This window comes from Leptosomus discolor, chromosome 1 (genome assembly GCF_034619465.1).
Source record: "Leptosomus discolor isolate bLepDis1 chromosome 1, bLepDis1.hap2, whole genome shotgun sequence".
In the NCBI taxonomy this organism is placed as follows: Eukaryota; Metazoa; Chordata; class Aves; order Leptosomiformes; family Leptosomidae; genus Leptosomus; species Leptosomus discolor.
In genome coordinates this window covers 156,616,797-156,641,876 of record NC_141391.1, presented here as the reverse complement: position 1 = coordinate 156,641,876, position 25,080 = coordinate 156,616,797, and the positions used below count along the sequence as shown (strand labels likewise).

Below are 25,080 nucleotides of genomic sequence, written 5' to 3'. Positions count from 1 at the left end.
TACTTCCCCCCCTCCTCCCTTATGCTGAAACAACATCAGAGCTATCTGCCGGTGGTGCTTAAATGCTTGTGTTTTTCACATCACAGAGGCAGGAGTTTTGGACCCCCTGATTCCTATACTTACATACCTTTGGAAATTAGCATAAACATCTCAGCTGGCTACCGATGTGATTAAGATGTGCCTCCACTTGGCAATTTTTCCTTTGAAACAAAGCAAAGGCTTTCATTTGTTAAGTGAAAATTCCCTGGTGGAAACCCCTCTCTCTTTCCCTCCCATTCCTGACCCCATATTGGGCACTTTAATCTAATTTTGGTTTGAGGTTTTAGAAGCTGAAGGCTGCTTCTGAAGATCACTGAGGGAAAAGAAATCACTGGGAGGAACATCACACTTTGAACTGAACATCCCTGGCACAATGCATATTGGAAAAAGCACTAAGAGCATTTCCCAATCAATGTAGCTGTATTTTTCACACCCGGTTAGAAGAAATGGAAACCTGTGGTAAATAATGCTGCTTTGCACAAGTCCAATTACCCTAAATGATAAATTGCCTAATTATTTCGGCTCTAGAGTCCTTCCTAAGTTCTTTATCCTTTTCTTTGTAGTCACTGTCTGCAGAACAAGAGCATTTGACTGTTACTAATTAGCGAGAGAGAAAGATGCAGGACATTTAGTAAATTCACTTCCCTTTAAATCCATCTTACAGTTGTTTTTCCCTATCACAGAAAAAAAAAAAAAAAGTAATAATTTATTTAAAAGCTGCTCTGCTGGAAGAAATTTTTTTCTCCATGACTACTCTATCATATTAAAACAGTCAGCTTTTGTTTTTTACGTTCTCCGGAACACCAAAAGATTAAAGGCACAGCAAGGTTAGATTAACACCTTGAAATTATCTGTAAGGTTCTCCACTTATCAGGCTATTAAATCTTCATTCCCAACTGCACAAAATCTTCTTCATATCGCATCCTAAGGGCATATAAACTTGACACATCTTGAAAACAAATTCCAAAAAGCAAGAGCTCTTAAAAGTGTTTTGTTCCAGCTCACAGTGCAACTTTCTGACATCTTGTTACTTCCTTGTTCCTTTATTTAAATCAACAACAGCAACAAGGGGCTGTGGATAATTGCCCAATGTTCAGAACCTTTTCACTTCTCAATTTTCTCCTTTAAATTTGAAGTGTAAGTAGGAGTATTGAGAAAGCCGTTAAAGTTTATTCAAAATTTCTATTGACCAAAAGGTCAAAATAATTTTAATGCATTCCTTCTTTTGACCTGAGGGTGTGTTAAGCATTAAAAAAAAAAAAAAAAAAAAGTATTTTTTCCCCACTTATTAACAGAAACTTTTCTGAAATTCAATTTTTGTTTAAGATGCAGATAAAATCAAAATGTTTTACACATAAAGTACTATGAATATTTTGTCGAATTCTGAAAGCACAGATTTCATACAGGTGAAAACCACTGTGTCAACAGTACTAAAGAATGAATTCTTCTGCTTGCACAACGTGCCCTAATTCGCCATGCCTCAGTGGCAGCCAGGAAGGATAATTCCTAGGGCTGAGAAAGTAACTGAGTTTTCAGTCCTATTACATCTGAGATCTGACCAAGGAAACCACAGAATTTGGTACCAGTTATTAAATGAGTCTTCACTGAAGCACCTAGGTATCCACTTAGTGTTGGCTAGAAACCAACAGTCCAGTCTGTACAAGGTATTGGCATTTCTAGTGTATAAAAGTTCTCAGCCTCCCCTGATAGAGGCCCCGAAGCCCTGTCTCAGCAGCTGCTACAGTGGCGAAATTCCACTTCTGACCAGCCCACTTCCATAGAAAGCATTTTGGGGCACTGATCAAAATATTCAAAACATAACTAATTAACACTGCGGTATAAGTTTTTTGTTTGCTTTAAAGGATTTGGTTTTGAAAAAGACCCACAACCTGTCTTTTGAAAACCAGGCATCAAATTAGTTGGCAATACTAGTGAAAAATTGGTATCATACACTTCTCTGAGACAGTAAAATCTATTAACTTGTGGGAAATGGAACAGTCCTCAAATAGCATGGGTTTCCTACTTTTCTTTGTGTTTTCCTGACTACTCCCTCTGCACCACTCTTGCTATCTGGTTAAGTAAGGAAATGTTCACTCATACTGCTGGAAGACCGCTACATTTCTAGAGAAAGGGCACACTCAGAAATATCACTTTTTCTTTCTTTCCATATTAAAAGGGAAGCGTAAGATGAAGCAGGACAAACAATACAAAAGCCATCTCATGCTGATTAAAAGTAACACACAAACACATTGTTAGGAATGGAAATTATTTAAATACACATGTGCTGCCAGGGTAGTAGAGAAGGAAAAAAAAAAAAGGGGGGGGAGGAGGTCACAAGAAGTTCATTCTACCAAGAACTGCTTTACATAATCATGAAATGCAAACTAGTTTCCATTCCTTCTGGCACAGGCTCATTCAGCCTTCACTTTGAATGCTTATTGACAAATAAATGGACTGGTTATTTCCTATTAATGCTACCTAATTTATGTACATACCTGGAGGAAAAATTCCATTTTGGCCTCACATTCATACTAGCTAACATCATTTTTAAGCCATGAATACATTGAATACAAGTTTAATTTCTTCTTCGTTGCTGCTGGGGATTTGCTGTTTCTTAACAAATTAGGCATGTGTTCTCCTCAGCTCAGCTTTCGTACCTTATGCATATAATATGTGCAATTCAGGAATCTGTGTTGAACTTTCAGATGAAAGACCTTCTTTTCCTCAGCCATGATTCATTCTCTCCCTCCTCCTCTCTCTCATATGCAGGCATGTGCACACACACACAACTTATTAGCTGTTTTTGCTTTAAGAGCTGTTCCCCAATACCTCTCCTTCTCTTCCTCTGCCCATGAAAAGTCCTTACCAAGAAAGTGATACTTGTTTTCACAAATCTTAAGAGTGACTATTGTCCTGACCAGGGAAAGTGCTGTTAAAGCAAGATTTTATCCCTGATTCTTGAAGGCATCTCAGAAGTAGGCAGATCAGTGGAGATCCCCACAGCAGAGGAGGATGGCAGGGCTGGATCAATATCTTCATCCCCTGAAGAATCTGCCTGTCAATCTGGGGACATGGAGGGATCGCATTCCAAATGCATGCTAACTAACATAGAGCTTGAAAATGCTTCTTTGTTTAGTTTAGTGTTTAATATTCCTCAGGAGACAACTTCCTGCCTGATGAATGCTATTGGCTACTAATGCTGAGACACAGCGTGGGGTCCTCACGCAGATGTCCAAGGCCACCCTCTCTCATTTGAAAGTTCTGTCAGGGCCAAATGGTTTGGTTTCTCTGATTTCTTGCACCTGAGGTTGTGCCTGTGGCCGGCTGTCCTCCCCTTTGTTGCTAGGTAATTACAATTCAGCAGCACATACCTTATGGAAAACCTTTTGGTGCCTAACTTCTGTGGAAAAACCCCAATACATATATTAGTATAATACCTTTCTGGACTTGATCTCTACTTCATACAGAAAAAACTTCTGAGGGCTAGACAAAGTGCCTTCCAAAGATCAGGCACGATCAGGCATGGGCATGAAGGGCAACCATGTTCCTGAGAAGCCATGCCATTTGCACCTCTCCTTCTGCCATACACAACTCCTCTGGCAAGACTGGTCAGAGTATGTCCCTCCCAAAGTCACAGAGGGGGCTGGTGCCATTTACTGTGGTTTGAGCTTATCTCCTTACTCACTTCTGAAATGTTCAACTGTCCAGTGCAAAATTTGATCTACCAATTCTTCCTGGAACTATCCTCCACCCTGCACGTAGTGTTACCTATCTGTAGCTAAAAAGTTAACACTGATACTGGTAGTTAGCATTGATTAAACATTGATATTGGTATGAATTTGGTTTTCTCTGTTCCTGGGAGAAGCATGTTGATTGCCATATAATGTCCAGAGTGGTACACAGGAGCAGTTGGGATATGAATCCTGAAGAACACTGTAACCAGTTTCTTACTCAGAAGTGATATTTTTCCTTAGATTAAAAGCAAATACATTCTTTCCTTCATAAAAACCTCAGATGGAAGGGGGTGGGGGGGAATAGAAAGACAGGGAAGATGCATCCTCCCCTTTACTTCCTCTTTAAGCAAATCTGTCTAATCGCATTTAAAGTACTGTATTAGTAACATCTTCACCACTAAATGTTCCATGTCACCAGAAAAATTTATTCTTTAAAACGAGCGCTGTAGCAGTGACAGTGGGTCAATTATTATGAGGACACTAAAATACCAGGAAAATTCAGGGGTGAAAATGAGTATCTGTCTAGCATACATTACCTGAAATCCAGTTTTGCTCAAGAATAGCAATAAGGCAGAGTCAGAGTCACTAAGCAACATGTGACATTGCAAGCAAAAGATAAATTAGTCTTCATGGGCAAGAGACTGATAAGCTTCAACTGAACAAATGGAAAAATAAAAGTTGTGGGTTTTTTTTTTACTTTGGTGAAGAGGGGTAAATGAACACTGCAACATCAACAACAACAGCTAAAAGTTCCTTGAAATATGGGCACATTAATCATCTCAACAACACCTCAGTCCAGGCCACGTAGAATCACCTTTCGAGAGGATTTCCCCAGAAAATAGGTTAACGTTTTTTTTTTCACACCCAGGCTGTCTTTTAGGTAGGGTTCTCGGAAAAGTCATAGAAGGGGGACAATGCCAAGATACAACCAGGTTTTAAAACACTGACTTTGCTTCTATAAGTTAACAGTAGACTTTTCAAAAAAGCAAAGTCAAAATATTCCTAAATGACACCCTGGACTTACCTGCTGATCGACTCAACTCTTTCTATATTATAAATAACCTGACTCTCAAGGAGATGCTTATCTTTTTAAGAGGTACCTGTGGAGAGCACAGACCTGTAGATACCGTGTAAGAACTACAAATACATGGTAAACAAAAAGAATTGGCTTCATGTGGCTCCTGGCTGGTCACACTCTTCCTGCTTGCCCATGCTTCTGTCAAAGCATGACTGTGGCTGCCTACAAACCACAGCTTCTGTAAAACAGGAGTAAGCAACAGGGACATTCCAGAAAGACCTCCAGGACAACTTCTCTGGCTGGTGCTGTGAGGGACAGAAGGCAACCCGTGCAAAGAGATACCTGCTAAGGCTTGCACAGTGAGCAAATCAAGCCCAAGTTTTCCCCCCTAGCTGCTTCCCCTCAGCGTTTGAGTCTAGGAACCCAAATTGTGGCAAAGTGGGTGAACACGAGGCAGGCTTGGGCTCAAGAGCTTTCTTGGGCTACCTCTACTTTTACAGCAGAGACAGAAGTTGGTAAAGAGACCAAAGCCCCGAGTCTCAGAGGTCCTTAAGTGTCTGAAAGTTAGAAGAGTAACGAACCAAAATAACCTCAGCCCAAGAAAAGTGACTTTGCATCTCTGGAGTCCAAAGCTTGCATTCAACTCAGTAGACTGTAGATACTAAGAGAAGAAAGGAAAAGCAGGGAAGGGCTTACTGTCTTCTCCTAACAGCAATCTTCAACCTGTATGTACAGAAGCACCATGAGACAAAGGTAATTAACTGATTTCAGACACTGAACAACTGTATGAAGAACTTCAGAAATATAACCTAACAGCATTCAGTCTCTACATATTAAAAAGCATCTTTTTATTTGTTAACAACAAAACTGACACTCGTGAATGATGTGAGGCTCTGCAACATTTTCTTAAACAAAGAAATCAAAGAGGGTAATTTCCTTCAATAGAATAAACAGCAACACCATACAATATTGCTTGTTTTGTATGTTTTATGCGTGTATGTGTATGCATGTGTAACAGCGACTCTTCTGTGGACTTTTTTTCTGCAAACTATTTACGATTCAGTCTCCCTTGATAAATGCAAGCCTCCACCGTCAGCAATATTTGCTTAGTGAAGCTTAGTCTCTGTAGTTGCAAGCTTCTGAGAGCATAGTGCCTTGAGATACTGCATGAAAGGCACCAAACTCATGCAAATTGTTGTGGTAATTCCCTGACAGTGCCAACCCTCTGACTTTCACCTCTCATTTTCACTAATGGCCAGAGAAAGCAGTCTGTGCTACCAAGGAGATTCTCTGCATAAACAGCTTAAAAATCTAAAGTACTTAGGCACAGAGACACCATAAAACCAGTCCTACCTCTCACTGCTCTCTGGGAATTTTATGGGAAGGGAAAACTTTGAAATGGCAAAATCTCTTTACAGTAAGACGACTCCGTTAGACTGCAGAGATATTAGTGAAGCAGCTCTTCAATGTGAAGAACAGAATCATAAGCCAGAGTAAAATAGTAAGTATGACTCCATTCAAGTCAATGACGATGGGCCAAGTTACCCTGGATGAGCAACTGACACACCCAGTATGTTTGATAAATTACAGCACCAAAGTCATAAATTGTAAAGGAGGTGCTTACATATCAGTCCAGTTCAACCCAGCCCATTCACGACTGACCACACACAGCGGGTAAAATGGAATTAAAATGTACCTTTTCAAAAATGAAACTACAGATTGCAACGACTTTGGGCTGGCATCATTCAATATCACTGACATGAAGGTATACAGCTGAACCATAGTCTGGTCAACATTTTCAATTAGACATATTGAAGATATTCCTGGGCCCTAGAGCAATAGAAAAGCAAATATTTATGGGAACAGAAAGATTTATTTCCATTAAAGAAAACCCTCCAAATATTCATTTAAATAGTGAGGGAGTATGGCAGAATTTTTAAGTTTCTTTAAACTTTATGGTCTCTAGCCAGTTGGTAAGTCACACAAGCACTGAATAGTTACACTACTGCTTTCTGTGGATAGGAAATTGGATGGAGTAGAGACATTCTGGGGCTTATCCTGCTCTTCATTCCTCTCCACACTGATGTTTCCAAGTATCATATCAAGCACTGATAAATAAGAGCTGCACATGGCATTTTAAAAATAGAATGGAAAATCTAGTTGGTCCTGCAGTCTCCAACAAATGTTTTACAGTAATAACTGCCCTTTCATTTATTTACTTTTATTTACTACTCCTGACTCTTGTGCTTTGCTTCACCTTTGTCAGGGGTCCTGAAAGTATTCCTAGGCATTAGGAGCAAGGCAGAGCAAGATGATACTCTGTCCTTCACCAGACAACTTCTGGCTAGCACAGAGCGCCTGCAGCTTTGTGTATCTGCAGCAACATGTCTTGGTTTCTGTAACTAGCACTAGGCCTTTAACGCAACTTTTTCTTGTGGTGCTTTAAGTAGTGAGAGATTTATGTAGATATGAGCTAAAAAGCAAAACTTGCATTAACAAATAGGAAGACTTGGTACTTGCAAGACATGGTTGTCCATTACTGAGAATGTGCAGTAAATTATTCCTGAAGTTGAGATTAGAATTCAGGGTGCTCCTAGTTCCAGATTTCTCTATGCTCAGCACCTTCAATTATGCATTTCTTTATTACATGGAGGCAGAGCAGGTCTTTCTTACAGCTCTTTTGCCCTCCTTAGCTGCCCCAAAACATACTTGCTTTCCCTCCCTCACAAAAATGACCTCATTTCAGTGGTTTAACCTGATCTGTTTACTCTGCAACAGATCAGAAGCACATACATAGCCACTTACCACATTCCACCGAAAGGCAACAAATAACTTCTTATAAGAAGTTAACCTGATTACCTATATTTTTGCAATCTATTTTGTGCCACTATTCTTCCTGTCTAAAATTGCGCAGTCCAGTAAAACGACAACAACAAAAAATAATTTACAATTGTGAATGACTCAGGCTTGAGAGGAGGGAGAAGAGAGAGAAAGAGTGACATTTAAATGCTAAAATGGAAAGAAAAGGCAGATAGAAAGACCTTATATTTAAGGGAATCACCAGCATGGAAGATGCAGCAATTTTTCATGCCCTAAGCACTGTGGCTTAGGACAAAACACTCAGAGCAGCTCAGAGTGTAGTGGGGCTCAGAAGCAAGTGCCCATCTGCTCAGAACGAACACGTGCTGCAGGCTTGCTACACTTTTGCTAAGGACACACACACAAATAACAATTAACTTGCCTTTACAGCAAAATAATCAGTCACGACTGGAAAAACTGTTCATAAATCCATATCTTCTGAAGGGCTCTCTAACAACTCCGCACAGGGATCATTTTTGACTGAAATGAAGAGGGTGTTGACCATGGGTATCTTCCTTCTCACCTGGTTAATGTGGATAAAAACATCTCTTTCACAACTGTACAGCCCCTAACAGTTCAGGGATGGTTAGCCACAAACCCTGTAAAAATAATCTGGTCTTGAAATAGCAACCTCTTTTTTTTTTTTTTTTTTTTTTTTTTTTCCCCCGTCCTCTTTTACTGGTGTATACCAGTCTAGCTTTGCAACTGATCCATATCATCATACCTGTACTAATACCAAATATGTTGTGCCAGTTGACAACCTTCTGAAGATGTGACCCCTCTTTGCTGTCCTGGAAACAGATCTCTGGTCTCTGCAGAAAGCAATATTCTTTTATACTCACACAGAGGTAGGCGTCCTGCCCCCACTAGCTCATATTTAACTCTCTTTTCATCTTGTTTATTTTGTCTTCATGGTATCAAAGCAAGCTGCACACCCAGCAACAAGCTTGCAGCAAATAGGTGCATCTTATATTCAGCGGATGGCCCTTCATGGGGCACATACTAACACCCCCAAGGGATTAATGAAGAAGGTCAGGTCAGAGTCTCTACAATTTTAATTTCAGTGCACCTGTTAGAGGAATTATGGCTAAACTGGTCTTTTCCAGTGCCCTTGAAACAGACACAGAGATCCACAGGTAGAATGGGAAGATGCAGTGTGTGGTGACAGTAGTCACCACTCAGTAGCTTGCCCCTCTGCTTCCCCAAAGACGATGAAAAGCTGTGCACTCCCTTTCCCTACACCCCAAAGATCCAGATAGAGATCAGGAGGGCAATAATCTGTGTGTCCTGCCCTCTACCATAACCAAGGACAGAGGTTTCTCCAGCTTGCCAGACTCTGAAGCAGGCCAGGTGCCTCTTCTCGCTTTTGGGGAAAGACACATCATCAAGCCTCCACACTGAGCTATAAGCCAAGAGAAGACCTAAAAGGTCCATTAGAGAACAGATGAGGAAGGTCCTGGAGGTAAAAAAAAAGAGGTGACAACCCATGACTCACTCCAGGCACGATTTTCTGAGGACACTTGCCTGGAAGTGCCACGTCTACTGTGTATTCGTGCAGTGTGGTGGAGAGAGGCAGAGAGGTCTCCCAAGATATCTCTGAGACAAGCTTGGCCAGACACAACACAGCAGTACAACACAGTCAGTCAGACCTGCCTCTCCTCTGGGCTCCCAACTCCCAGCACAGCACTGTAGCTAGACCACTTCCAGCACCTAACCTCGTATTTCTGCACCACCCCACAGCAGCTTGTACCACACTAGCACAGGGATCTCCTACACAGGAGTGCCATGGCTTTCTCCTTCCCCCTCATGCTATCCCGATTTGTTAAAGTACCCACTGTGCAAGCAAGACAGATGAAGATCAGAGCAAACTCAGGGGTATGCTCAAGTACAACACCCAGAGCTACCAAAATACTGCTGCACGCCCAGATGAACCGACCTTGCCCTCCTTACTGACTATCACAAGGTCACTGTGCTTGGAGTTTTTGACTAGTGTGCCCAAAAACCTGGAACTGTGCCTGTCATTTATAGCACTTTTTCTCAGATGGCTCTCACATGTCTTTATAAACTTTAGTAAATGAGTGTATAAATCACTCTGTCCACCACCAAAGTACTGCCATCTCTGGGATGATACACAACAGCTGCTGTAAAATCAGACCGCAGCTCTACACCACAGATTAGGCAATAAAACATGCTGCATGAGGCAACTGAAATGGTTGGAGGAAGGAAGGGGGACATGGTGGGGTGCATTTTGTAGTTCTAATTACCTGAGCATAAATTTGGCTGAAGAGGGTAGGTACTGTGATTAACACTTGCATATCTGCAAATCAAAGCAGTCTTCCACCATCTGTCAAAACAACCTGACTGTACCGTTCTCCACATCTTGGCCTTCCAAAGCCCTTCCTTTCTGAAAATTGCAAAGCACCTTGATAAAGGCAAAGCTGATGTGCTGAGCACAAGCAATAACCTAATCAAATTTCTTAGCAACTGACTTGATAACTAACTGTGAGCCTGTAGCTGCTGTGCCCCCTCCCTTCGTCTCCCTTGTATGACAACTGAACATAGCATCTATATATTCCCAGTTTTAAAATAGCTTCTGCTCCCGTAACTTGCAAACCATTTGCATAGATCTTATTTTCTAGGCTGAAAGTAGTTAATTACAGTCACTAAGGGGACTGAACTGCTGCACCCTTTTACTTATTCTGGGATGGGCTCCTTGAGCAGTGCATTGCCCTTCCCACCTCAAATCATGAACTGTTTATAATAGGAAATCTATTGAAGGATGGGACTACACAGATTATATCTATGAATTTCCTGGTATCAAGGACAGAAGATGAATAGTTATCCTTCTCTCCCTCTTCTCCTTGGCCATACATCTGTATAGGCACCATCTAAAGCTAAACCTGAAAACTGGTGAAGTATGCGGAAGTGATTTGAAAGGTACTTCCAACCAATATATCACATGGGACAGCATGTTTGGGGTGAGGCCACCGGTTTGGGTTGAGGCACCACACAGACTGTGTACAGTAAAGACCTGCAAAAATCATTCATTTAAATTGAGTGCCATCTCTCTACACCAAATTTTAACTTCTCTGCCACGAATGTTGCTAGCTCCACAACCTCTCCTAGATACTGAAAAAGCTGAAATTACTAGTAAAATATTCCTGTTAGAGAACAAAGAGAGTCAAGCATTACACATTTGAATTGTATTATTATTAAAATACTACTAATAGTGAGTGACAGCTCAGACAGACCATATACTACATGGGGTCCATTTAGTTCTCTAGCTTGGATCAGGAGCACATTCACATGCAAGTCTCCTGCGCTGGTTCACGCTGCAGTTTCCAAGTGCGCAGCAAGGGCTCCTTTAACTGGAACTAAACCAGAAGATTGGCCCAGATGCTAAGGGGAATTTGGTACACAAGGCCAGACTTGAACTAACCTCAAAGTCCTACAGTGCGCACCCAGCTCACTACCAGCTGTGCTAGATGATGAATCTGTGTCTACAGGTGCACACTACTTGTTAACATAGACATGGCCATATACATGGTGTTCCTATGTGAAATGTCTGTAGTAACTGGCCAGATAACGACTACTTGCAGTCAGCTTTCTATGCACTTACTTGGGAAAGTTTACTAATTCATATCCCCATCTACAGACAGATATGAACAACATTGCCTACCTATCATACTGGATACCTCTGCCAGCAATTTCACTTTTGTTTCTCAGGCTGTCAGTTTTCAGGTACTGCCAAAGAGATCAGCCATATTTTCCTTGGGGCTGCATAACAGGGCTTTCTGTGAGCAAATCTGTCACCAGTGTTAACCAGTAAACTGCACATTCTCCAGGCCAAGTTGCACCTTCACATCTTTGCAGGCCTTCAGGAAGTGTCAGTTGAACTAACCAGACACAAGGGCATAATTAGGTCTGCCGTATTTGAATGAAACAAGTAAATACGCCCCAGCTGGAGTGATGTGGAGCTAATAACCTAAGAATATAACCCAAGCCCTACAGGTTAGAACATAACACATCAACGGTTTCATTGTATTGAGTTAACTCACACCAGAGGTATGAAGCATGCACTGAGAAAAAGCTCTGTGGATCAGATTGCAGTCCTCACCTCCACTGCTGTCATCCATCTGCACCCTCAGAGTAAAAGCAATCTTAGTCAGAGACCCACCACACTCAGAACCTTGTCAAGCAAGACAAAAGAAGACATTTTCTGTGTACACAAATCCTGGCACAACCAAAAGGAGGGAAATGGTAGCTTTTGAATGGGCACACTTCTGCACAGTCGAGAATTTTCTATTACCAGCAAAGCAGAAAATTATACAACTCTTTTCTTGTTCTCTAAGTACAACAGAGCATGGAATGCATAAAAAGTATGAAACTCCCAAAATTGTATAGTTAATAATTTCAGCATGCAAATCCAGCAGCTAAAATCCTGCAAGACAGCTATGCCTGGTGTCATTTTATTCCTGTCAGTCTTGTGATCCATTATAAAAGCATTCACGAAAAGAAAAAGACCCTCAGTCTGAATTCTCATAACTAACAACTTGTGCAGGGAGTGTAGGGTGGAAGAATGGCTGCTGCATGGTCTGCTAGATGTACAAAATATTGTCAACGGTTATCCAAGAAACATAAACGCCCTTGATAAATACAGATGGCAAAGGAGAAGTAATTTGAACAAAGTATAAGAGAACTAGATATCGTGATTTTTTTTTTTGAAGCATAGACATATATTCTGCTGCTGAAGAAAAAAAACCCACAGAAGTATGAACATTTAAAGCAAAACTATGCAGCTTATGTTTTTTAACAATACTGCTTATGTCCTTACAAAGATCAGTAAATAAAATTGACCACAGAAACAATAAAAGTATCTGGACAAGAGGTAAAAACCCAGAAATGTGTAATTTTAGAGTGTGGAGACAGCTGGTTTACTTCAATAAGGTAAAATACTGTGTAAAGGTTAAGGTTTCACTATGACACAAAGTTTTTGGGCCATCTCTTCAGTTGCTCTAGGGTTACATTATTTAACAGTTTCCAAAAAAAAAACCCTAAACAATATAGATTAACTTTGAATTTTTGGCTGAAAATCTTAATAAAATGTTACTATATGCATAGAGAGCTGAGACAAATAGGGGTCATGAAGATGCCTCAGTGGCATGATGACATTCACATTGCCTTGCTCCCTGCATGGAACTCCGCACCAGCACATCGTACTCACGTGTTTTGCTGAGAACTCATCAACCTCCTGAAGCACCTTCTCCTGGCACTCCGGGTTGGTGGCTAGCAAGTACGTGGCAAAGGACAGTGTGCTAGTGGTGGTCTCGTACCCAGCGATCAGGAACAGGAAAGCTTGACCTGCTATCTCATCCTCTGTTAACATCTTCTGAACCTTTTCAGATGGGGCCCTGCCAGCAAGAGGCACCTGGTTCTGTCTGGAAGCGGCAGATGGACTGATCACATCAAAACACCCGTCTGCCAGGGAGTCAGCTGAGTCACGGGAGTCGAGCATCCACTGGAGAAAATCTCTGCGCCTCTGCAGAATACAGGATGAGAAGAAGCATGAAGAATGGGTCACAGAGCAATGCCTTTACCCAATGGTAGACAGAAGGAGAGAACTATTTCCTATTTATACTACCGACTTGGCTCCCACAGATGGCCACCAGCCTTTCACCGAATGAGGCGATTTCCATAAATCAGCTGGAAATGCCAGCACTAAGAACAGGTCACTGCTTTCTTCCCAGTGGGATGAGGCTGACCTGCCCCCAATACATAACAGGTACATATTTTCACAGAGGATTGCTAATGGCCAGCTCCACACAGAGCTTTCATCCTCAGAGTGATGTCTTGGCACTTGCTGGAAATAGAGGGACTGACATAGTCAATGCATGGACATATGTGCACCTGCCAAGTGGAGGTGGCATAACTCACGCTTGGAGGAGTTGGCCCATCTGCTTGGAGACACAGTCCTCATTTGTTCACATGGGCCAAAGCATGAAAGTCACCATCTAGGTTTAGGGTTGCATCTACAATAATTTCTGTGCCAGCTTAACAAGTCAGGACCAGAAACTGATCTCAGTAAAATGGTGCATCTTTTATGAGAAAGTGCAGTTATGAACACTTGTATCAACATAGCATTAAAAAAAAAAAAAATCAAAAAATTAAACATATTTGGAGAAACTTATTACAACAGTAAACATTCCTGTACCATAAAACCTGTTTGGGTGGCTTGTCTTTGCAAAGTGCTCACTGAATGATTCTACTGTTATGAAAACTGCTTTCTTTCATGCTAGTTTCTGACAGAAAAACTCTAATAAACAGACCTATGGACAAGAGTGAGTTGACTCCAAACCAGTCTGGACAGCAAGCTTGATTAGGCTTTGAAATATAACCCAAAAGGTTTGAATTGACTTTTGGGAGTGGGCATAATAGAATTGTGCTGAACCTAAGCCATAAGGCTATGTGATTGATTTTCAGTTCCTCAAATACCAACAGAATACATGATAGCTCAAGGACTTAGAAGTGACTGCAGTGCCAGAACATGACAACTTGTGCAGTGGGATGGAGAAAAGAAGGGAACAAGTCTTTCTTCAAAAGAAAAAAAAATCTGTAAAGCTGCATTTGTCTGTTAAAAAGAAATCATTTAAGTGATTTCTTGAATCTGATGATTGGGAGATAAAGTAGGAAAAGAAAAAGCCAGAGACAAGGACAGGCAAACAAGATAAGAGTAAGGAAGGACTAATTAATTATAAATGTCAAAAGACTTAATCAGATTACTTTTTTTTTTCACACGACATGGGAAAAGAGAGCAGTGAGACAACAAAAGAGGAGAAATACTTAAGTATTCTGTGCTTAGCTCTGCTGCCAACAAACTGTTCTGATCACTCTACAGGCAGAGAGGAATGGTTATTTTGGGGTTTGAGTAACACAAGGGATTGGCACACTGCCTCTTAACAACTCCTTCCCTTCACCCCACAGAACCTTTTCATTTTGCACGTGTACATTATGCACCTTGTACCCATGCCCACAGTGCATCTTGCACCTTGGTACACCCAAGAATCAATGCTCCAGATAGTAGCCAGTGCTGGTCACTGCATGCTGACAGACCCTACAAATTGGTCAGTCAAACTGCATCTCACCTCCAAGGCATGGGATACATGCTTTTCCCCCAGGAAGTGAAGGCACACAAAGCCACATTATACATATTGTGAACAGTGAATGAGGTCCAGCTCTGAAAATACTTCCTTGTGCCTAGACTTAGGCACAATTTCCATATTCAAATTGGCCATGCTTTCTTGGTCTACTAATTTCTAATACAGCAACCCAAAAGTTGCCAGCTGCCCTGCCACAGTCGTTCTCCTCAGGTGTGATAGGCTACCTCTGCTCTTTCATGTTCCTCTAGACTGGAGGAAACAAGACTTCATGCATACTTCAGCTGTGCAGAGCTAAAAATCTCATTTAACTTTTCTAGGAAGGGTTTTAGTTGCATTCTGGGAGTCCATGTATTGCCCAACTCTGAGTCCAACTCTTTGGCATAGCCTACACTGGAGGGATTTTCCCAGTACATAGATTTGAGTTTAGCCATTTTTTAAATAACCCAAACCAGTCCAGTTCCAGTGTGTTCATTAGTGTGTGGATAAACTAGTCCAGTATAGTAATGAACTGCATCTGTAGAGATATTCCCTTTTATCCATAACACTAGTCATCATCACCTAAACTACCTTTATAACATAAAAATGTATAATTACAGTCATATTGAGTGGAGTTGTTACACTGTTACATACTATAGTTCAAGTGGTATAACATTTGGCATGGTTCTGCATGCATCCTTCTCTAGCTGTGAATTTTCTTGTAAACAAACCCTTTGCTCTCTGAGGGTTTGCAGTTCCCAGTCAGGAGCTGTTAGCTGAGTCTGGTCTTATAGTTAAGACAATACACTCTCTGGAGACCTGATAAGATGTTTCTCCAGCCTTAGACAAAATCAGGTCCTGGCCTTATACAAAGCATCTGGTTATTGCTATGATAGTAAAGTAATAATCATAATGACTAGTGAATAAAATTTCATTCATGAGAATTTTTGCTGAAAGCAAACTTAATGAATGCTAGCACAAGTGAATACTCCCAAGAATGTGCTCTGAAATGCCTCTGTGGCCATTTTGAGGAGCTCTTTTTATTACTCACATAATATATTTGGTTAGGAATTTAAAAGCTTGTCTTGTTGCAGAATCTGTTTATAAGGTCACCCTACGGAGAAGCAACTAGATACCTTCTCTGTGCCATGTAATTTGTTCACAGGTGAGCAGGGGTTGCTAAGAGCAATGGCTTCGTAAACTGTCCTTACAAAAACAACATTCATTTGTAAAAACTACTTGAATAATGGGGGTGGAGGTGGGGGTGGGGGGACACAACCATGAAATTAGAAAGAAGAAAGCTTTTTTCAAGATAATTCTACACAGTGGAAGGAGATATATTTTAGCAAAGCTTCTCTTCCTTATGGTTCATTCTACTTCTCTTTAGGCATCAGTATAGAATGCAACATAAAAAATCATCATCAACCCAAGCGAGAGAAAAGATTTCCAGGGTTATAACCAGTCATAATGAAACATATTTTTCTTCCGCATCATCAGGATGGAAAAATCACTCTGACTCAAAAACCTAACAACGGCAATAGAGGCAAGCGCTAGCATAAAACCAAATATAATTGGATTGTTAAGTGCTGGAAATGAGGAAAAGGTATCTCATGAAAATTCACAGGGGTTTTCTCCACTTCAGTTGACAGCAGTAAAAAAAAAAAAGAAAAAAAGAAAAAAAGGGGCAGATTTTTCAGTTTGACAACAGACCAGGTACTGACAGTGTCACTGCACAAAAAACAGTCTCTGGTCATCACATACAGCTGCTGGCTTCCTTTTTCCATCAGGGATGTTTGTTTGATTTTCTTCACAAAAAGCAGAAGCCCATAATAGCCTCTATCCTGTCCTCTGACACTTGCATAGTTAGTTACAATGGTCTCAGAAAGAAGTTCCTGCTTCAAAAGAACGGCGTGCCAATGTGATGGACTCTTGTTTTGCCCCCGTACAACACAGAGCCTATCATTAAGCCAATGAAAATTGAACGGAGAGCTACTATTTGAAAAAATCTAATTTGAATGCAGTATGGGACAGGGTGCACGTCTAACTTGGTGGTGACACAGACATCCCCTTTGAAAGATATAATAAGACAAGCCCCGCTTTCAGCTTCCCCAAGATAGACACCTTGCAATATATTCCCTGACACCAGTGTTCTGGGCCGTATCATTTCTCTCATTAGTCTCCTTAAACATCACCTGGCCATGCAGAGAAATCGTTCTGCACAGAACCGTAACAAGCTCTGTGCTACATACTGGAAGAATAGATGTGTGCTATACTGTGGAAGGCCAATCCGGTAGTATCTATCACCCATCCTCAAATCACTGCTTTTAAGTTTTGCAACTGTCAGAAGAAGAGAGATATATCGCTCACACGCGTGATGTATCCTGACTTTCCTCACAGGAGGCAAGGGTCCTGGGGGGGCAGAGGATGTCTCCATCTCTTTCCTTCCTAAACAGGGAACTGTGTTTTCATATCTAAGATTGACATACTGGCTGACCTTTTGAGAAATTCACCACTGCTTTGGGGATCCATGGAACCCTTGGGTTATGCTTTGGGTAGAGAGATTGAGCCATTCAACTTCTCTGCAAGGTGAAGCCAAAATTACTTAAGGAAAGCTACCAAATGTATATCAGTCAGAATTTTTTATTCTTAATGCTGTGATTTCAGTTGCATCTTCTGCAAACTATACTCAAATTTTGCACCACTTTGACAGTTCAGTTCCCCATTTTGAGTCAAAAGAGCCCAGAACTACAAAAAGCAACTTAAAGATGAATCAAGGAATCAAACTAGACGTCATAATTGGTTGGTATTCTGTAAAGCACTTACTGTCATGCAAAAGTCATACAAATGTGATGCTGCTAGTATAATACCATTCACAATAAACTGTGCAGACCCTCCTAGCCTTTCTTAAATGCTCTGATGGCAGCTCAAAAAAGCAGAAGCTAGGCTTCAGAATCCTTATCTAACAAGTAGGAATCTCACATCTCATTTCAGTTTCCTACAAACTTGTACAAACACTGCTGTATTAATTTATACCCAGGTCACTTTTTGTAAGTTTGATTTAGCAACCTTTTTTTTAGGCGAGACAAACCTGTGTCACCCTGAAGTTATCAGCAAAGCACTGCAGTAGCTACCCAGATCCTTTTGAAAAAGAAGCACAAAATGCAGTCCCACTAAAGTTATCATTTTGCCAAACTGCTTTGAAAGGATCAAATTTAACCTGTCCCTAACACTTTCAGGTTTCATTTAGTTCCTCAGAGAAGTCACAAAAAAGCCAGTCTCTCTACAAATACATCCAATCTCAAAACTTTTCAGAGAGATCATCCTTTTGCTTTGTGCTTGAGCCCAGAAGCTCGAATTAACTGGGAGACCACAGCTGACAGCCCTCAAATTTGTGCATCTGAAGGTTGAGGGCATGGTGCTCTCATCGGTGACGCTCAGCTCTAGAAGGACCTGGAGCCTGTTGAACTGCAGAGTACGGCCATTGTTTGAGAGTGGCTGGGAGACTTTCAGTCTGGCAGAAAAAAACTCTTTTGTTTGCATTTGGTAATATCAGCTAGTGAAACCGCTGTAATGTTTTTACTGTAAATGGGCTGAATGTCTGCAGGCAGGCATATCTTACAAAGCAATATAACTTGCATTAAAAACCTGAGTAATTTTAAAGCAAAAAAACCCCAATATATATATATTCACTGAGTGTTCACTTGGAAAATGTACAAGCCTTTTGCTGGCCTGGCCTGATCTTAACATTTGTAGTGAAACTCCAGACTGAAATGATTTTTAATAACTTTGGACTTGTTCTGATATTTTTCTGAAGTTTAATCATCATTAAAATCCTGTGCAAGTTTCTGGCGGTAGTTCACAACAATGAGGGAGCCCTGTGAGTATTCAGTGACATTGCCATTTGATGTCAGAAGCCACAGCAATGCCTTTGCTTTCTACTTTCTAAAGAAAAAAAGAAATGTCCCTACAATAATATTGCAAAAATGCTACATGAGATGCTGAGGAGGCCCAGAACTGGCAGTTATGTTGGCAAATGTATGAAAGCACCTGAGCATAGAAAGTATTAAACATGGTAACAAAACATATCTTCTCTATGTGACCAATGTTCTTTTAAAAAATAAAAATAAACAAGAGTAAGTGTAAATTCAAGTATGACATGGATTTTATTGGCTGAGTTTGCCACTAAATCTGTGGAGTGGCCGATACGAATTACTGGTTAAAGCACTGACCTCCACAGAAGCTGAGATGCTTAAAGCTCTACTCCGTTTCTTTGCTTTTAAACCCCAGTTACAACTGGTGCAGCTTCTCCATCTGTAAAATCAGTACAACACTCATCAAATCTTATAAACCCCCATGAGGAAAAGCTAATGATGATCTCAGAATACCCTTTAAGACCTAAGATGAAAACAGATTTACACGGACTCAAAGAGTTTAGGGCAAAAGCACCATCACATGGGGAAAAAAGGCCTGGAAGAAACTCAGCAAGTTATCTACTCCATCCCCTTGCCATGAGGCAGCATCACCCAAACCAACACTGACAGCTGTTTGTCTAACCTGTTCTTAAAAACCCAACCAAACTCCAGCTTCCTACAGCCTCCTCAGGCAGTCCACCCCAGTACTGAACCATTTTCATCACTGGAGAGGTTCTTCCTCCTCCAGTGAGTCACTGCAGATATTGCAGATCATTAGATTTCACCCAGCTACACCCATAATATGTCTGAGGCTCCACAACCTGTACTTGTATATGTCTCTCTCTCTCTCTCTTACTTCAGTAGGTCTTTAATAAAGCATGCTGGTAACAGAAAAATCGTACTGCTGAAAAATAGAATCCTATTTTCACCTGGTAACGCCTCCATCCACGAGGCAAGGGAGAAGAGTGCTCAGGAACTGCTGATTTCTTCCTCAAAATTTTGCACTTTTCTGACCTTCAAAATGCAAAGCTAAAGTAAGAGCAAAGTTAAAGTAATCTGCAGAAGCATGGACATGCCTAATTTGACCTGAAAATAAAGCTAGAAGGAATTCTTAAAAAACAAGATTTTGTTAGGAACCCATCTCCCTTCAGCTCAAACTGCTGCAAGGGACACATATCTTGAAAGACAACAGCCTCCTTCTCGAGATGTTCCCACACAGTCCAGGGATGAAAACAAATTTGAATTTCATATCTAATCATTAGTGAATGGAGAGAAAGAAAAGAACTGTTTCTAGCTAAGACAAGCTTAACATAGCCTTTTATGACTCTTGTTGAAGAAAGCTGTTTTTAATCTTAAGTGTGGGGACCTGTTGACTGTGAGCTGCAAAGACCCCAGCCTAACTTGCCTGAAGTGATACGCAGGATGGAAAAGATACTATAATCATGGGAGAGAGAAAATAAGGCATACACCTGTTTGATTGTTTCATCAATTACGTAGGCCCACAGAGAAACCTACGGCTTGCCTAGAGAGCTGGAAACCCTTCCAGTAGTTCTTCAGTGTAAAACCAAGGGACAGCCTGCAGCCTCGTCCATTTACACCCCCAATGAACTGACCCTTATCTCTGACTTTGGGGAGTTTCCTTCCAATCCCAGGATGAGCAGAATGACCTGGGTGTCTAAGAGAAGCACTAAGCTCCTCCAGAAAATTCAGTCTAATGGCAAACAAGTGTCATGGACTTTGTGGCAGCTGGTTCACATTTCTGCTGCACTGGGCTGGTAGCTTCAGCCCAGAGCACAGCACAACAGTATAACCTCCCTCCATCGCGTGCAGACGTGGGGAAGGCTCAGAGAACAGCCCAAAATGCAACAACTAGGGAGCTTCATCCAGCTTTCCCAGTTCCTGCGTCATGGGAGCAAGAGACACTGGTAGCAAACAACAGTGGACAGCAAACTCCTTATTCTGTATTTGCAAAACATTTAGGATAACAACACTCTGATAATGACTCCTGGCATTATCAGAGTACAAACAATAAATTTTGGATTTGTATTCATGGTAGCTGAGCTTCTCCTACATGTTTCAGTGCCTGGAGGTGGAGGAGCGAGGTTATCAGAACACACAGTGGGCAAATACAGCAAGAGAAGAAATAACTGGGCGCTGGGGAAGAACAACAGCTTGGGCCAGACCATCCCTCATGCACACCAGTGGGTGAAACAGGCACTGACTCTCAAATGAGCAGCGAGCTGACCACCCTGCTGCACACTGTATGCATGTATCCTTCCCCAAAGCTTATCTGTCCTCCCAGTACACCATCGACACTCCTCCACTCCGCTATTCGCAGGAGGAAGGGAGGATCCAGGAAGGGAACGTTTTAGGCTGTCTGACACCCAGAAGCTTGACCCTCTGCTGACTCAAATTGCTGACTAAAGGCTGCAGTTGCAGGCAGCCCTCTGTTCCTTTTCTATTTGCCCCAGATTATAATTGTATTTGCTTAGATTTAATTCCTGATTAATAATCAGTTGTGGTTTTAGCAGTTGCCTGACATTCAAGAAAATGCACAGGAATCTCATTATTGCTTCTTTATCCTTTGTTGTTTCATGCCCTATATGCTTTCTTTAACATGCTTGCAAAGCCCCACTGCTCACTTCGAAAAGCCATCAGGACGTTTTGGGGCCATCCTGGGAATTTACTGTTCACATCCTGTCCTCCCTCATCTCTCCCAATGGTTTGTTTAAGATTCTTTCTTTCTGCATCACATTACATATAGGTTGCACACGTTTTGAGGGAAGGAACACCTCATTATTTGGTTTTATGATGGCTTTAAGTAAGTCTGGGTAACTAAAACTACTTTTTTTTTTTTTTAACTATACTAATTATGGCTGTGAGACTGATACAAAAACCAAAAAAAAAAGTACAGTTAATGCTATTTATCTTCTTTATTAACAATATGGAAAAAACACTTGTCTTTTTTCTATTTCTTCTCTGAGCACTGCTCTCAACTGCTGGCAGGCAATCCTACTGCTGGCTTATCCATTCACGATCACACCTGCACTCCACATTAGGATTTATCCTGGATCTTCGGCTATATTAAAGTGGCTTTTATCTATAGTACATAAACTGCCTCTACATCTGACTCTCCACTTGTATGCATGAAGGGGTACAGGTTTGAAACACAGCGGGTGAAAGCAGTATTGGGAAGGAAAATATTATTTTCAGCTACCCAGTGACCAATAACAAATTGTGTTATTCTCTGCAGTTTCATGGATGCTCAGTTCAGTTATGGGTTTTATCCAATAGATGGCTCCTCGGTAGCAGGAAGGATTCTCCCCCTGCTCTCCTTTCCTTCACAGAGTTTCAATACGACTTTCTAACATTTACACAGCTATTAACTTGCAAATATAAGCATTTTGTGCACACTGATAAACACACAGAAGAAGCATTTGTGCATGAATTAAAGAACAAAAGAAAAATTAGATGGCGTTTTATATATTTCACTCCACTTTGTCCTCTGCCAGTACAGGGAAGCATGAAAAATGACAGTAAGGCAGTCCCGTGGTCTGGAATGCTTCCTAGAGTCAAACTAAAAAAAAATACAACTTCAGAAACACACAAATATTAACAGCATGCTAAAATACCAGCTGTCTTTCTCCCTGAAAATATGAGGACATCTCCCACATCTTACATACCCCTCTCCGAGCCATACTTAAGCAACTTACAGGCATCATTACTCCTCCGTCAATGAAATTTTTTTCACAAGAAAAAAAAAAAAATCCTATGTATAATTATTGATATAACGAACCAGAAGAGCTCTGTGTAATTGGCAGGGTGCAAGTTAACATCATTATGAGTAATGCTGCCATTTCTGAGATGGGGAAAGTGAATACGCTTTTGTTGTTTTCCAGAAAAACATAATCAGAATGATAATAGCAAAACCCAAGACATTAATTACATTCAGACAAATCATGTTTATCCCATATACACACTTGTGACTTCTCTGCATCAGAAGAGCAGTTCCCAGTCATTTCTGTCCTGACATCTACCTTGCATCTCACTCAGATCTTGTCAAGATCTTGTCAAACACCTAGCAGTAATCCCATTTTGGGGATTATGACCCTCTGGTCAGACCACACGATCAAGTGAAAAGCGAAAACAGAACACCCACAATAAATAATAAATCTCATAAAAGCCAGACCATGGCTATTTAAATCCCTACGGCTCAACATTTCAACGGGGCACAACTATAAGCCCACTATACCTGCTGTTAGCATTTAAAATAATAACATTCCTAATAATAACCTTTACCCTTGAAATATTAAGCTGCTTTGAAAAGTGGGGGGGAGGTACCAGTTTACTACAAATATACCTATAAATATATACCATCTTAACATTAGCACAATTACAGCCATAGTAACTGTCAAGAAAAAAATAAATGTTTCACCCCCGTTCAAAGCTGAGTACAATCACTGTTTACATTTCAGTGCTCCAAGAGGACTTGCCTAATTCCATACCTCAAACCAGCTTTTTGCTAGCTAAAACTTGGAAAATTCAAACCAGCTTCCACTTTGTTCACTCCAAAGTAAGCTCATGCTTGATCATGGGCTGTTACACCTTCCCTTTGCTCCTGAGCAGACATCCCAAACAGTCCTCCAGCCTAATGGGTATTGTGCAGAGAAAGAGCACATGTAAAAGTACCCATGCTCTAGTGACTCTTCAGCTGGCATAAGGGCTCAAACCAGGACATCATGCCCAAAGAACAGCTGTGACATTGCTCTTAAATGTGCAAGAAGCAGATTTAACCCCTGGCCAGTCCCAATACTGGTGAAACACAAAAGCTCCATCTTTCCTCCTGTCTCTTTCTTGGGATGCTGCAGCCAGCAGAACTTAACCAGACCCAAAGCCAAGCCTGCAGACTTTCACCCTCCTCCCCTTTTTAAAGGGCCAAGCTACAAACACACTAAAAATCAGAGTTCACAACTGAAAATACTGACAACAATTTTCACCTTGGAGCAGTTTAAAACAGGCAGCAGTGATATTCATTAAGCTGTTAATAATGGATTGTGGCACAAAGCAATTTATCAAGTTTCCATTGTAATTAAAATCACTGCATATTTGGGCACTTGCGATGCACCTAGCTCTCCCTGCTTTTGAAGCTTTACATTTTAATGTGAATTATGGCTCCATTCTCCCCAGAGACCTACTAAAAAGCCCATTTTAATTGGTATGTTTTTAATTGAGATTACATTATTAAAAAGTGTACATTTCTGTTGAAGAGAGAAAGGAGGTGCTCAGCTCCCCTCTAGTCTCTGTCTCCCTTAGATATAGCTTGCTTATCCCAGCGGGAGGGAAAAATGAAGGGTAGTCGCCGTGAAGAAAGCCTTGCACAGTCACAGGCTATGAAGCCAGGGTAAAGCTGCCATTGACTGCCACGGATGCAGGATTTCCTAGGCAGATTTTTGGGGAGGGAGAGGAATCACTGCAATCATTCAGGCTGCTCTTTAGCAAAAGGCAGACGGAGGAACGCCACGCAGGGATTCCTGCCTCGCAGCCAGCTGACATCAAGGTCACATTTTAGAAAGCCTCTCCTCAAGGTTTCCAGTGACAGACAATCTGTCGTTTTCCATAATAAGTAACTCTAATGTTAAATTATCCTCAAAATCCAGATACGGTCACGAGCAGACGGGGTCTAGCAAAGGCCTCCAGCTCTGCTAGCTCCAGCAGGCTGGAGGGAGAGAGGCAGCCCCTAGTGCAGCCTGGGCACAGCGGCATGAAGAGAATTGCCCCAGCAAGCAAGGTTGGTCACATTTGTGCGTTGAGATGGTCAGACTGATTTGCCATCAGGTTCAAAAGAAAAGCAACTTCATGCACTTGGCATCCAAATGCTGGCCACATAAATGGTTCTCCTGTTGGCAAGAAGGGCTGTCAGTGTCTCTTGTAAGTAGGAGTGTGGATCTGCTAAGGTAAGCAGACACAAGAGAAAAGGTAGAAATACCAATGGAGCGCAAAGTAGATACCAACAGTTGAGACAGATCAAGGGAAAAACCTCCAGAGATCAAAACATGCCAACAGATGGATGAAATGGTTGAATCAGAATGAAATATCATGGAATGGCTTTTTCATAACTGCTTCAGAAAAGGTCATACTGTATTGCAAAAAGAAGGCAGTGCATGGGGCTGAGAGAGGTCACTGTAGGCAAATAGAGACACAGACACACAGAGACATATTTGAAGATCACCCACTAATATCACAAGTGCTGCAACTCCCATCCTAGTTCTGGGAGCAACTCAGGCAGGAAGGATGGTGAACCAGTAACAGATAAAAGAAAAAAAAAAAGATGAAATATGAAAGACAAAAGTGAAAATGTTAAAACTGACAGAGAAAGGGAAAGCTCT

At 41.3% G+C, this 25,080-nt stretch overlaps 1 protein-coding gene across 1 annotated transcript in view; it reads right to left on the bottom strand.

The window, feature by feature from the left end:
* TBXAS1 (thromboxane A synthase 1) overlaps positions 1-25,080 on the bottom strand; it is a 229,291-nt gene that overhangs the window by 53,904 nt on the left and 150,307 nt on the right. The window contains exon 9 of the mRNA XM_086468110.1: positions 12,875-13,189. Within this exon, the coding sequence (XP_086324236.1) occupies positions 12,875-13,189 (315 nt within the window). The remainder of the gene's footprint in view (positions 1-12,874; positions 13,190-25,080) is intronic.